The following is a 15,181-nucleotide window of genomic DNA, read 5'->3' on the forward strand; positions in this document are numbered from 1 at the left end:
CTCAGTTACCTCATCTGTAAAATGGGGATTAAGACTGTGAGCCCCACGTGGGACAACCTGATCACCCTGTATCCTCCCTAGCGCTTAGAACAGTGCTTTGCACATCGTAAGCGCTTAACAAATGCCAATTATTATCAAGCGCTTAGTACGGTGCTCTGCACACAGTAAGCGCTCAATATATACGATTGATTGATGAGCCTTGTAGCCTCTGGGGACTCTCAGCCAAATTCATTCATTCAATCGTATTTATTGAGCGCTTACTGTGTGCAGAGCACTGTACTAAGCGCTTGGGAAGGACAAGTTGGCAACATATAGGGACGGTCCCTATCCAACAGCGGGCTCAAAGTCTAGAAGGCAGAGACAGACAACAAAACAAAACATATTAACAAAATAAAATAAATAGAATAAATATGCACAAATAAAATAAATAAATAGAATAAATATGCACAAATAAAATAAATAGAGTAATAAATTCATACAAAATTCAGCCACTTTGCTGTGGGACTGTGGGGCAAGTTGCTTCTCTGGGCCTCAGTTATCTCATCTCTAAAATGGGGATTAAGTCTGTCCATGTGGACATGGACTGGGTTTGCATCTTCTAGACTGTGAGCCCGCTGTTGGGTAGGGACTGTCTCTAGATGTTGCCAACTTGGACTTCCCAAGCGCTTTGTACAGTGCTCTGCACACAGTAAGTGCTCAATAAATACGATTGAATGAATGAATAGATGTATATATGTTTGTACGTATTTACTACTCTTATTTGTACATATTTATTCTATTTATTTTATTTTGTTAATATGTTTTGCTTTGTTGTCTGTCTCCCCCTTCTAGACTGTGAGCCCGCTGTTGGGTAGGGACCGTCTCCATATGTTGCCAACTTCCCAAGTGCTTCGTACAGTGCTCTGCACACAGTAAGCGCTCAATAAATACGACTGAATGAATGAATGAATGCCCCAGTGCTGAGAAGAGGGCCTGGCCCGTAGTAAGTGCTTAACAAATATACTTAAGGGACAAAAAAACCTTCCCCTTGGCCCTAGTTGCGAAGTGGACCAGGGCCAGTCGTTGCCCCATCCCGATTCTACTGGCCCAGGGCGGGGAAGCGGCCCATTCGGGTGGGCGGCTGGAGACCCGCTCCGAGTGTGCTGGACGTTACGGACCTTATTGGACCAAAGATCCACCTCCCGTGGAGAAGCAGCCCAGACGAGGGGGGAAAAGTACGCAATGAGTTCTTTTATTCCGCATCGTCCATCCAACAGCCAGCACAAAGGTTTACAGGGGATAGAAAGTGCATTAATAAAAGCCGGTCCTTACCAAGAGAAACAGAGAAAATATATTACCCATTCAAAATATTTTCCACTGGAGTGATGAAATGCAATAACTTAGGCCGGGCACCTACTGTCGGAGTCGGAGGGAGAGAGAGAGGAGGAGAAGAGAAGACGGGTTTGGCCGAGGCCGGCGGGCCGCTGGTCGGAGCGGCGTCAGTAGAGATCGCTGAGGCCCGCCGTCTTCCTGGCCTTCTGCATCAGTGCCCTCAGTTGGAACTGTTTGCGGGACAGCAGGCGCACGTGCTAGGAACAGAGACACCCGAAACAAGGTAGGGGGGTCAGGACGCACACGCCTGAGCGCGACACGAGGCCCAGGACGAGGCCGGAGCCACCCCCGGCTCAAGGAGATAATAATAATAATGATGGCATTTGTTAAGCGCTTACTATGTGCCAAGCACTGGGGAGGTAACAAGGTGATCAGGTTGTCCCACGGGGGGCTCACAGTCTTAATTCCCATCTTACAGATGAGGGAACCGAGGCCCAGAGAAGTGAAGTGACTTGCCCAAAGTCACACGGCTGACAATTGGCGGAGCCGGGATTGGAACCCATGACCTCTGAATCCAAAGCCCGGGCTCTTTCCACTGAGCCACGCTGGATCTTCCCCGGCGGATCAACAGCGCTTGGAACGGTGCTGGGCACGTAGTAAGCGCTTAACAAGTGCCATTATTATTATTATTATTATTATTATTATTAAACCTCTGGGGAACAAGGATGGGGGAGCTTCTTTGGAGTTCAGACTGGGTGGCGGGAAACTGGGGTTCTAATCCTAGCTCCGCTGTGAGCTAGTTTTGCCACTCTGGGGTAAAAACCCCTTAAACTTCTCAGTGCTTCAATTTTTTTTTTCTAGAAAAAGAGGATTCATGCCCATTCTCCTTCCCCCATAATAATAATAATAATAATAATAATAATGTTTGTTGTCTGTCTCCCCCTTCTAGACCGTGAGCCCATTGTTGGGTAGGGACCGTCTCTATATGTTGCCGACTTGTACTTCCCAAGCGCTTAGTACAGTGCTCTGCACACAGTCAGCGCTCAATAAATACGACTGAATGAATAAATGAATGATTTATTATTATTATTATTATTATTAAACCTCTGGGGAACAAGGATGGGGGAGCTTCTTTGGAGTTCAGACTGGGTGGCGGGAAACTGGGGCTCTAATCCTAGCTCCGCTGTGAGCTAGTTTTGCCACCCTGGGGTAAAAACCCCTTAAACATCTCAGTGCTTCAATTTTTTTTTTCTAGAAAAAGAGGATTCATGCCTATTCTCCTTCCCTAATAATAATAATAATAATAATAATGTTTTGTTGTCTGTCTCCCCCTTCTAGACTGTGAGCCCATTGTTGGGTAGGGACCATCTCTCTATGTTGCCGCCTTGTAGCCCCATATGCAGCCTGATTCGCTTATATCTACCCCCGTGTTTGGCAGCATTTGACACACAGTAAGCAAATACCCTTAATAAGTAGCATTAAAAAATAAAAAAGCAACCCCCTCAGCAGCAGAAGCCCCCCTCCGCCTGGGGCAGATCCTGGCAAGGGTGAAGGTGGCACAACGGTGGGCTGGGCGAGGTGGCGGACCCACTCCAGGCTCTAGTCTGAGCCCCCCGGGCAAGATGAATAGTCCAGGCCCGGTATTATATTCGTACATATTTATTCTACTTATTTTATTTTGTTAATATGTTTTGTTTTACTATTAATAATAATAATGGCATTTATTAAGCGCTTACTATCAATCATATTTATTGAGCACTTACTGTGTGCAGAGCACTGTACTAAGCGCTTGGGAAGTACAAGTTGGCAATGTATAGAGACAGTCCCTATCCAACAGTGGGCTCACAGTCTAAAAGACTGTGCAAAGCACTATGTGCAAAGCACCGTTCTAAGCGCCGGGGAGGTTACAAGGTGATCAGGTTGTCCCACGGGGGGCTCACAGTCTTAATCCCCATTTTACAGATGAAGTAACTGAGGCCCAGAGAAGTGAAGTGACTGGCCCAAAGTCACCCAGCTGACAATTTGCAGAGCCGGAATTCGAACCCCTGACCCCTGACTCCAAAGCCCGGGCTCTTTCCACTGAGCCACGCCACTTCTCACAGTCCCGTTCTAAGTGCTGGAGAGGTTACAAGGAGATCAGGTGGTCCCACGGGGGGCTCACAGTCTTCATCCCCATTTTCCAGATGAGGGAATTGAGGCCCAGAGAAGTGAAGCGACTTGCCCAAAGTCACCCAGCTGGCAACTGGCAGAGGCGGAATTTGAACCCATGATCCCTGACTCCAGAGCCCGGGCTCTTTCCACTGAGCCACGCTGCTTAGACTGTGAGCCCACTGTTGGGTAGGGACCGTCTCTATATGTTGCCAACTTGGACTTCCCAAGTGCTTAGTCCAGTGCTCTGCACACAGTAAGCGCTCAATAAATATGATTGATTGATTGTTTTGTTGTCCGTCTCCCCCTTCTAGACTGTGAGCCCGCCGTTGGGTAGGGACCGTCTCTAGATGTTGCCGACGTGGACTTCCCAAGCGCTCAGTCCAGCGCTCTGCACACAGTAAGCGCTCAATAGATACGACTGAATGACTGAATTGGGGGGGGGGGGGGGGGCGGAGGGGCGAGATACACAACATAACACACCCACCTTGAGGAAGACGTCCAGGTCGATGACCCCCCGCCTCAGGGCCTCCCCCAGGTAGAAGATGGTGTCCTCGATGGCGTTCTCCTCGGCGTACAGGTTGAGGATCTGCTTGTAGAGCGGGGCCGTGGGGACGATGACCTCGTCGATGTCGTTGGTCTCCGACTGGTTCTCCATCTTCTCCAGGGCGCAGCTCAGCTCCTCGTCCTTCCTCTTCAGGAGTTCGATGTTTTTATCGACTTCCACCTGCGGCGGGCGGAGGACGGCGGAGGGCTGAGCCACGGACGTGAGTCACCTCTTCCCGGGAAGCGCGCCGTAGCCAGGGAGCCCGCCGTCTACCGACTCCGACGGACCGGACTCTCCGCGGCGCTCAGTACAGTGCTCCGCCCGCTGTAAGCGCTCAACAAATGGGCCACCGCCCCCCGGCTCTACTGAAAGGAAGCCTGCCCTCCTTCCCCAGCCAATCCGATCCATCAGTCGATCTAATCCATCCATCCCAGCCTGTCCGTCCCATCATCAATGGTATCTGAACATGTATCAAGTGCGTCGGAGAGTACGACACAATTAGCAGACACGTTTGCCGCCCATCCTCTAGACTGTATGCTCGTCGTGGGCAGGGGAGGTGACTGCTAATTCTGCGGTATTGTGCTCTTCCACGCGCTTAGTACAGTGCTCGGCCCATAGAAGGCACTCAATAAATACCACTGATTGACTGACCCATCCATCCCAGTCCATCTATCATCTCCCACTCCCGGCCCATCTTCCCAAGCCGCTCCGGCTCCCCCAGCCCACCCTCGCAGCTAATGTTGGATTTCCTTGTCCGGATTTGGGTCCATCTCCCACGATTCTGCCCGCAGAGCGGGCAGGGCGTTGCAAGCCCCAGGCGGCGGGTAGCAGGGTGGCCGGGACCCCCGGGGCCGGTCAATCAATCAATCAATCAATCAATCAATCAATCGTATTTATTGAGCGCTTACTGTATGCAGAGCACTGTACTAAGCGCTTGGGAAGTGCAAGTTGGCCCATCCAGGAGGCTGGGGGCCCCGCTCCGGGTTCCCGGCGAAGGGACTCGCTGGGTCGGAGCAATCAATCAATCAATCAATCCTATTTATTGAGCGCTTACTGTGTGCAGAGCCCTGTATTAAGCGCTTGGGAAGTACAAGTTGGCAACATATCGAGACAGTCCCAACAGTGGGCTCGCAGTCTAAAAGGGGGAGACAGAAAACAAAACCAAACATACTAACACAATAAAATAAATAGAATAGATACGTACAAGTTAAATAAATAAATAAATAGATAAATAAATAAGTAAATGAATAAATAAATGAATAGATAAATAAATAAGTAAATGAATGAATGAATGGATAGCTAGATGGATGGATGGATGGATGGATGGATGGACGGATGGATGGATAGATAGATGATAGATAGATAGAGATAGATGATAGATAGAGCTTGATAGATGATAGATAGATGATAGATAGAGCTTGATAGATGATAGATAGATATAGAGATGATAGACAGAGATAGATAGATGATGATAGATAGATAGATGATAGATAGATAGATAGATTGATAGATGATAGATAGATAGATATAGAGATGATAGATAGAGATAGACAGATGATGATAGATAGATGATAGATGATAGATAGATAGATTGATAGATGATAGATACATAGATAGAGATAGATAGATGATGATAGATAGATAGATGATAGATAGATAGATAGATAGATAGATAGATAGCAGAGCCATCTCTCCCGGGCAGGGCCCGGGTGTTCCCGGAAATCACCCGTGGGAGCCCCAGCGCTCGGCTCCCCCCGGGAAAAGGGGCCCAGACGGATTTTGCGGGCGCTCGCTCACCACTTCCTGGTCCAAACGCGTGACCATGTCGCCCAGCTTCTGGTAGCCTTTCTTCAGGTCCTCCTCGGTGCGCTTCAGGGCGTTGAGCTCCGCCTGGGCCCGGTCCATCTCCTCCTTCATCCGCCACCTGAGCTTGTCGCTGACGGCGGAGATGAGGGAGGCGCGGATGGTGTCCTCGCTGATGGTGCCGTCCCTGGCCGGCCCTGCCCAACCCAACAGGAGACCGTCGGGGGGGAAAGCGGAGCGGGGAGCGGGGAGCGGCCCCACCGCCCCCGCCTCCGAGACGGAAAGAGGAGTCGGCCGGGACACGCCGCACGTTGTGCCCCAAGCCCGAGGCGGCTCTTTCGGAATTCCCTCGGGAAATGGGCCAGCCCGTCCCGGTCCGGGAAAGTCACCTCATCATCATCATCATCATCAATCGTATTTATGGAGCGCTTACTGTGTGCAGAGCACTGGACTAAGCGCCTGGGAAGTCCAAGTTGTATTCTCCACATCGTTCCTGGCCTTCTCCTCCCTACTGGCTCAACAGAGAGCCAGTGACCTGAACCGAGGTCGAGGTTAGCCAGCTTATCTTTCATTCATTCATTGTCGTATTTATTGAGCGCTTCCTGTGTGCAGAGCACTGTGCTAAGCGCTTGGGAAGTCCATGCAGAGACGGTCCCTACCCGACAGCGGGCTCACAGCCTAGAAGGGGGAGACGGACAACGAAGCGCATCAGCAAAATAAAATTAATCGAATAAACTTCACTTCTCTGGGCCTCAGTGACCTCATCTGGAAAATGGGGATTACAACGGTGAGCTCCCCGTGGGACAACCTGATCACCTTGTAACCTCCCCAGTGCTCAGTATAGTGCTTTGCACATAGTAAGCGCTTAATAAATGCCATTATTATTATTATTATTATTATTATTATTATTATTATTATTATTATTATTATTATTATTATTACCTCTATGTTCGGACTCGCCCCAGGATGGGCCCACCTCTTCCTTTCACTAGACCCCGTTAGATTCAGAACGCCAAGGACGTTCCCCAATTTACGCTCCGACTCGGAAAGACTTCTCACCCCGTCGGAACCACCTCCCGCTTGACCAAGGCTGCGGTGGCCACTAAGTCCGGATCATCATCATCATCATCATCAATCGTATTTATTGAGCGCTTACTATGTGCAGAGCACTGTACTAAGCGCTTGGGAAGTCCAAATTGGCAACATATAGAGACGGTCCCTACCCAACAGTGGGCTCACAGTCTAAAAGGGGATTGTCCGATGCTCTCCACCACCTCGCTGCGTCACACTCGCTTTTGAGTTCGGCCAGCCACTCGCAGGCGAGGAGAGGCCAAAGAATAGTCATCATCATCAATCGTATTTATGGAGCGCTTACTGTGTGCAGAGCACTGGACTAAGCGCTTGGGAAGTACAAGTTGGCAACATATAGAGACGGTCCCTACCCAACAGTGGGCTCGCAGTCTAAAAATAGTAATAATTTAGTAATGATTACTAGTAATTAGTAATAGTATAGTAATAATTGTGGTAATCTTTAATAATAATAATAATAAAGATGGCATTTATTAAGCGCTTACTATGTGCAAAGCACTGTCCTAAGCGCTGGGGAGGTTACAAGGTGATCAGGTTGTCCCATGGGGGGGGCTCACAGTCTTAATCCCCATTTTACAGATGAGGTAACTGAGGCCCGTAGAAGTGAAATGACTTGCCCAAAGTCACACAGCGGACAATTGATGGAGCCGGAATTTGAACCCATGACCTCTGACTCCAAAGCCCGAGCTCTTTCCACTGAGCCCCGCTGCCTCCCCTTAAGCACTTACTAGGTGCCAAACACTGTTCTAAGCACTAGGGTAGATTCATTCATTCATTCATTCATTCATTCAATCGTATTTATTGAGCGCTTACTGTGTGCAGAGCACTGTACTAAGCGCTTGGGAAGTACAAGTTGGCAACATCTAGAGACGGTCCCTACCCAACAGCGGGCTCACAGTCTAGAAGGGGGAGACAGGCGACAAAACAAAGCATATTAACAAAATAAAATAAATAGAATAAATATGTACAAACAAGAGTAGTAATAATAATAATAATGACGGCATTTATTAAGCGCTTACTACGTGCAAAGCACTGTTCCAAGCAATGCAAGCTAATCCGAGTGGACACGGTCCCTGTACCCCATAGGGCTCACAGCCTTAATCCCCATTTTACAGATGAGGTGGCTGAGGCACGGAAAAATGAAGCGACTCGCCCAAGGTCACGCAGACAAGTGGCCGAGTCGGGATTAGAACCCAGGTCCTTCCGGCTCCCAGGGCCACGCTCTACCCACTAGGCCACGTCGCTTCTGTGTACCTGTGCAGAGAAGCAGCGTGGCTCAGTGGAAAGAGCCCGGGCTTTGGAGTCAGAGTTGTGGGTTCGAATCCCGGCTCCGCCAATTGTCAGCTGGGTGACTTTGGGCAAGTCGCTTCACTCCTCTGGGCCTCAGTGGCCTCATCTGAAAAATGAGGATTAAACCTGTGAGCTCCCCGTGGGACAACCTGATCACCTTGTAACCTCCCCAGTGCTTAGAACAGTGCTTGGCACATAGTAAGCGCTTAATAAATGCCATCATTGTTATTATTCTCTGGGCTTCAGTGACCTCATCTGTAAAATGAGGATTAAAACTGTGAGCTCCCCGTGGGACAACCTGATCCCCTTGTAACCTCCCCAGTGCTTAGTATAGTGCTTTGCACACAGTAAGTGCTTAATAAATGCCATTTATTATTATTATTATCATTATTATTACCTCTATGTTCAGACTTGCCCCAGGAGGGGCCCACCTCTTCCTTTCACTAGGCCCCGTTAGATTCAGGGGCCATTAATTATTATTATTATCATCATCATCATCATCATCATCATCATCATTATCATCATTATTATTATTATTATTATTACCTCTATGTTCAGACTCGCCCCAGGAGGGGCCCACCTCTTCCTTTCACTAGACCCCGTTAGATTCAGGGCGGGCTATCTGTAAACGGCCGCACGTACACAGTAAACGTTCCCCCCCGCCGAGGACGTTCCCCACCGCTGACGCAAAATTCTTCTACTGCCGTCACCCGGACCGGGATCCGGGTGTGGATTCACCGGGAAATCCGGCGGCGGGAAAAACGGAGACGGGAAAGGACAGCCTAAGCGGTACTCGGCCTAGACGGCAGTCATCCCATCGGTGTAACGGAAGATGGACCCGCTCTGTTGGGCACGGAATCTATCCTGATGTCCAGCTTTTCTCAAAAGGACCGTGGCCGGCTGACGCGCAGACGCTTACCCGATCCGCTGCCCACCGTTAACTGCGGGCTGTTTGTGGAAGAGCGTTTCGCCTAATAATAATAATAATAATAATAATAATAATAATGGCATTTGTTAAGCGCTTACTATGTGCAAAGCACTGCACTAAGCGCTGGGGAGGATACAAGGTGATCAGGTTGTCACACTGTGGGGCTCACAATCTTAATCCCTCAGTTACCTCATCTGTAAAATGGGGATTAATATTTAATATATATAATCACTCGAGGAGCGGGGAAACATGGCCTGAACGTTTTCGGAGTAAAGACAAAAGAGGAAAGCAGAGTCCCTTTCGGCGACCCGCCTGGGCACTCCAGATCCCAGCTTGCTGCCCTGGGTCGACCAAGCAGCTGGTCATCATCAATCGTATTTATTGAGCGCTTACTATGTGCAGAGCACTGGACTAAGCGCTTGGGAAGTACAAGTTGGCAACATATAGAGACGGTCCCTACCCAACAGTGGGTGGGGCTCCAGGGATCGGCCTCCTTTGCGGGCTGTAGCTGTGGGGGCTTCTGCCTTGAGGGGACATATCTATTCTATTTATTTTATTTCGTTAACATGTTTGGTTTTGTTCTCTGTCTCCCCCTTTTAGACTGTGAGCCCACTGCTGGGTAGGGACCGTCTCTCTATATAGTCACCAACTTGTACTTCCCAAGCGCTTAGTCCAGTGCTCCGCACACAGTAAGCGTTCAATAAATACGATTGATTGACTGATTGAGGGGAAAGCGTGAGGCGGCGGCGGCTGAGCACTTTTCCCCTTTCTGCACTCCCTCTTGCCGTCGGTCCTGACCGGGCCGCCTGCTGCCTTGGGGGTCTTTGCAAGCACCCGTCTAACCGACCCCTGAGAAAAGGACCTTCCCCAAGGCGGCAGCTTTCCACGTTTCCAATCAATCAATCAATCAATCGTATTTATTGAGCTCTTACCGTGTGCAGAGCACTGGACTAAGCGCTTGGGAAGTACAACTTGGCAACATAGAGAGACGGTCCCTACCCAACAGTGGGCTCACAGTCTAAAAAAGTTTCCAGCACCCGACACTCGTAAAACCCCAACCAAGGCAGTCCATCCATCCATCCCCTGGCCCCCTCCTCCCTCCCCTCCCTTCTGTCCTTCTCCAGCCCAGCCCGCACCCTCCGCTCCTCCGCCACTAATCTCCTCACCGTTAGGCCTCGTTCTCGCCCGTCCCGCCGTCGACCCCCTGCCCACGTCCTCCCCGTGGCCCGGAATGGCCTCCCTCTGCCCATCCGCCAAGCTACCTCTCTTCCTCCCCCTTCAAAGCCCTACTGAGAGCCCACCTCCTCCAAGAGGCCTTCCCTGACTAAGCCCCCCCCTCCTCCTCCCCATCTCCCCTGCCATACCTCCTTCCCCTCCCCACAGCCCCTGTAGATATGTTTGTACGGATTTATTACTCTATTTGACTTGTACATAGCTCTCTTCCTCCCTTCAAGGCCCTACTGAGAGCCCACCTCCTCCAAGAGGCCTTCCCTGACTAAGCCCCCTCCTCCTCCTCCCCATCTCCCCTGCCATACCTCCTTCCCCTCCCCACAGCCCCTGTAGATATGTTTGCACGGATTTATTACTCTATTTGACTTGTACATAGCTCTCTTCCTCCCTTCAAGGCCCTACTGAGAGCCCACCTCCTCCAAGAGGCCTTCCCTGACTAAGCCCCCTCCTCCTCCTCCCCATCTCCTGTCTTACCTCCTTCCCCTCCCCACAGCCCCTGTAGATATGTTTGCACGGATTTATTACTCTATTTGACTTGTACATAGCTCTCTTCCTCCCTTCAAGGCCCTGCTGAGAGCTCACCTCCTCCAGGAGGCCTTCCCAGACTGAGCGCTTCTTTCCTCTCCCCCTCGTCCCCCTCTCCATCCCCCCCATCTTACCTCCTTCCCTTCCCCACAGCACCTGTATATATGTATATATGTTTGTACATACTTATTACTCTATTTATTTTACTTGTACATATCTATTCTATTTATTTTATTTTGTTAGTATGTTTGGTTTTGTTCTCTGTCTCCCCCTTTTAGACTGTGAGCCACTGTTGGGTAGGGACTGTCTCTAGATGTTGCCAATTTGTACTTCCCAAGCGCTTAGTACAGTGCTCTGCACACAGTAAGAGCTCAATAAATATGATTGATGATGATGATGATGATATTTATTGTATTTATTTCATTTTGTTAATATGGTTTGTTTTGTTCTCTGTCTCCCCCTTCTAGACTGGGAGCCCACTGTTGGGTAGGGACCGTCTATGCTGCCAACTTGGACTTCCCAAGCGCTTAGTACAGCACTCTGCACACAGTAAGCGCTCAATAAATACGACTGACTGATTGACTGTACAGTGCTCTGCACACAGGAAGCGCTCAATAAATACGACTGAATGAATGAATGAGCCGGCAGGATAATCGGGGGAAAACGGATGGAGACTCACGCGCCTCGGGAGCCTCCTCTTCCCCAATTCTCGGCTTTTCGGCAGCGGGGACCGCTCCGACGCAATCCACGATCCGACGCCCCGGCGCGGCCCTCATCACTTCCACTGCCGCTTCCTCCCGCTGCCCAACTGCCGCTGCTTTTTTTATGCTATTTGTTAAACGCTTACTGTGCGTCAAACCCTGTTCTAAGCGCTGGGGTAAATACAGGCTGCCTTCCCCTCTCCCCCATCTTTCCTTCCGAAACCTTCAGTCCGCTTAGAACAGTGCTTTGCATATAGTAAGCACTTAACAAATGCCAACATTATTATTATTATTATTATTATTATTATTGTTATTATTATTATCTCTCCCTCCGGCCTCTCCCACCCACATCCTACTTTCCCAGTTGCCCTCGGGTCAGTTCCAACTGGGCGGCCTCCCCATTCCAACTCCCACTGGCAGACAGAAAACACGGTCTTCCTTCCCCAAGGCAGCGTGTCGGTCCCAAACCTCCAACTGTGTGTCTTTTTTTAATAATGATGGCGTTTGTTAAGCGCTTATCGTCAATCGTATTTATTGAGCGCTCACTATGTGCAGAGCACTGTACTGAGCGCTTGGGAAGTACAAACTGGCAACACACAGAGACAGTCCCTACCCAACAGTGGGCTCACAGTCTAGAAGGGGGAGACAGAGAACAAAACCAAACATACCAACAAAATAAAATAAATAGGATAGATATGTACAAGTAAAATAAATAGAGTAATAAATATGTACAGACATATATCCATATATCCAGGTGCTGTGGGGAAGGGAAGGAGGTAAGATGGGGGGATGGAGAGGGGGACGAGGGGGAGACGAAGGAAGGGGCTCAGTCTGGGGCTCAGCTTATTATGTGCAAAGCACTGTTCTAAGCGCTGGGGGAGGTTACAAGGTGATCAGGTGGTCCCACAGGGGGCTCACGGCTTTCATCCCCATTTCACAGATGAGGTCACTGAGGCCCAGAGAAGTGACTTGCCCAAAGTCACACAGCTGAGTTGGTGGAGCCAGGATTTGAACCCATGATCTCTGACTCCAAAGCCCGGGCTCTTTCCACTGAGCCACGTTATCCTCTCCAATAGGCCAGTGGGGGGGGGACATGGCTAATAATAATAATAATGACATTTATTAAGCGCTTACAATGTGCAAAGCACTGTTCTAAGCGCCGGGGAGGGTACAAGGTGATCAGGTTGTCCCACGGGGGGCTCACAGTCTTAATCAGCGCCTAGAATGATGGCATTTATTAAGCGCTTACTACGTGCAAAGCACTGTTCTGAAGGAGAGAAGGGAGATTCACAGTCTTAATTCCCATTTTCCAGATGAGGGAACTGAGGCACAGAGAAGTGAAGTGACTTAGATGCTGAGAATAGTGCATTGCACATAGTAAGCGCTTAATAAATGCCATTATTATTATTAATCCCCATTTTCCAGATGAGGTCACTGAGGCCCAGAGAAGTGAGGTGACTCCCAAAGTCACCCAGCTGACAATTAGAGCTTAGAGAAGCAGCGTGGCTCAGTGGAAAGAGCCCGGGCTTTGGAGTCAGAGGGCGTGGGTTCAAATCCCGGCTCTGCCAATTGTCGGCTGGGTGACTTTGGGCAAGTCACTTCACTTCTCTGGGCCTCAGTTCCCTCGTCTGGAAAATGGGGATTAAGACTGTGAGAACTAGGTGGGACAACCTAATCACCTTGTAACCTCCTCAGCACTTAGAACAGTGCCTTGCACATAGTAAGCGCTTAATAAAGGTCACTATTATTATTATTATTATTATTATTATTATTTTTATTAAAGGGCTCCAAAAAAGCAGCAAGATCACAAACCAGCAGCCCTGGGAAGCAGAAAGAGCCCCAGCCCGGGAGTCGGAGGACCTGTGTTCTAATCCCGGCTCCGCCATTTATCTGCTGTGGGACTCCGGGCAAGTCCCTCCGCTTCTCTATGCCTCAGTTTCCTCACCTGTAAAATGGGGATTCGATACCTGTTACAGGGTAACAGCTCAATAAATACTCGGATTATTATTATTGGCAACAGTAACGATAAGGATGACTGTGGAATTATTTTAATAATAATAATAATAATAATGATGGCATTTATTAAGCGCTTACTATGTGCAAAGCACTGTTCTAAGTGCTGGGGAGTTTACAAGGTGATCAGGTTGTCCCACGGGGGGCTCACGGTCTTAATCCCCATTTTTACAGATGAGGGAACTGAGGCACAGAGAAGTGAAGTGACTTACCCAAAGTCACACAGCTGACAAGTGGTGGAGCTGGGATTTGAACCCATGACCCATGACCTCTGACTCCAAAGACCGTGCTCTTTCCACTGCGCCACGCTGCTTCCCCGATGTTTCCAATGTGGCAAGGGCTGTACTAAGCATTGGGGTAGATATAAAATAATCAAGTCCCACACTGGGTTTACAACAGACAAGTGGCAGAGCCAGGATTAGAACCCAGGTCCTTCCGACTCCGAGGCCCCTGGCCTTGTTTTTTCTTTCTTAAATAGCATTTTTTAAGCGCTTACTATGTGCCAGGCACTGTACTACACGCCGGGGTAGATACAGGTTAGGTTGGACACAGTCCACGTCCCGCGTGACGCTCACAATCTTAATCTCCATTTTACAGACGAGGTAACAATCCCAGAGGAGTGATTTACCCAGGGCCACATGGCAGACAAATAGCAGAGGCAGGATTTGAACTCGGGTCCTCTACTCCCAGGCCCGGGCTCCTTCCGGCAGGCCGCACTGCTTCTCCCAGCGATTGATTGGGGGAGGAAGAGAGACGCGTCCAAACTAAGAAGTCACTTCACTTCTCTGGGCCTCAGTTCCCTCATCTGTAAAATGGGGATGAAGACTGTGAGCCCCCCGTGGGACAACCTGATCACCTTGTAACCTCCCCAGCGCTTAGAACAGTGCTTTGCACATAGAAAGCGCTTAATAAATGCCACCCGTATATATGTTTGCACATATTACTCTATTTTACTCGTACATATTTATTCTATTTTACTTTGTTAATATGTTCTGCTTTGTCGTCTGTCTCCCCCTTCTAGACTGTGAGCCCGCTGTTGGGTAGGGACCGTCTCTGTGTGTTGCCAACTTCTACTTCCCAAGCGCTTAGTACAGTGCTCTGCACACAGTAAGCGCTCAATAAATACGGCTGAATGAAGAACACCCACAGTCCAATCCTAGACCGTAAACTTCTTGTGGGCAGGGGATGTGTCTGTTGTTCTGCTGTGCTCTCCCAATAATAATAATAATAATGAGGGCATTTATTAAGCGCTTACTCTGTGCAAAGCACTGTTCTAAGCGCTGGGGAGGTTACAAGGTGATCAGGTTGTCCCACGGGGGGCTCCCAGTCTTCATCCCCACTTTACAGATGAGGTCACTGAGGCCCAGAGAAGTGAAGCGACTTGCCCAAAGTCACCCAGCCGACAAGCGGCGGAGCCAGGATTTGAACCCACGACCCCTGACTCCAAAGCCCGGGCTCTTTCCACTGAGCCACGCAGGTCGTCCCACGGGGGGCTCACGGTCTCCATCCCCATTTGACAGATGAGGTCACTGAGGCCTACAGGAGGGAAGTGACTTGCCCGAAGTCACCCAGCTGAAGCAGCGTGGCTCAGCGGGC

The 15,181-nt window shown here is 49.6% G+C and overlaps 1 protein-coding gene across 2 annotated transcripts in view; it reads right to left on the minus strand.

The window, feature by feature from the left end:
• Positions 1 to 1,210: 1,210 nt before the first annotated feature.
• TSG101 (tumor susceptibility 101) overlaps positions 1,211 to 15,181 on the minus strand; it is a 73,951-nt gene continuing 59,980 nt past the window's right edge. For both annotated transcript variants that reach the window (XM_038764809.1, XM_038764808.1), the window contains 3 exons: positions 5,804 to 6,006; positions 3,947 to 4,186; positions 1,211 to 1,568 (listed from right to left, as the gene is read on the minus strand). In XM_038764809.1, the coding sequence (XP_038620737.1) occupies positions 1,479 to 1,568; positions 3,947 to 4,186; positions 5,804 to 6,006 (533 nt within the window). In that variant the 3' untranslated portion in view covers positions 1,211 to 1,478. The remainder of the gene's footprint in view (positions 1,569 to 3,946; positions 4,187 to 5,803; positions 6,007 to 15,181) is intronic.

Source organism: Tachyglossus aculeatus, chromosome 22, assembly GCF_015852505.1.
Source record: "Tachyglossus aculeatus isolate mTacAcu1 chromosome 22, mTacAcu1.pri, whole genome shotgun sequence".
Classification (NCBI taxonomy): Eukaryota; Metazoa; Chordata; class Mammalia; order Monotremata; family Tachyglossidae; genus Tachyglossus; species Tachyglossus aculeatus.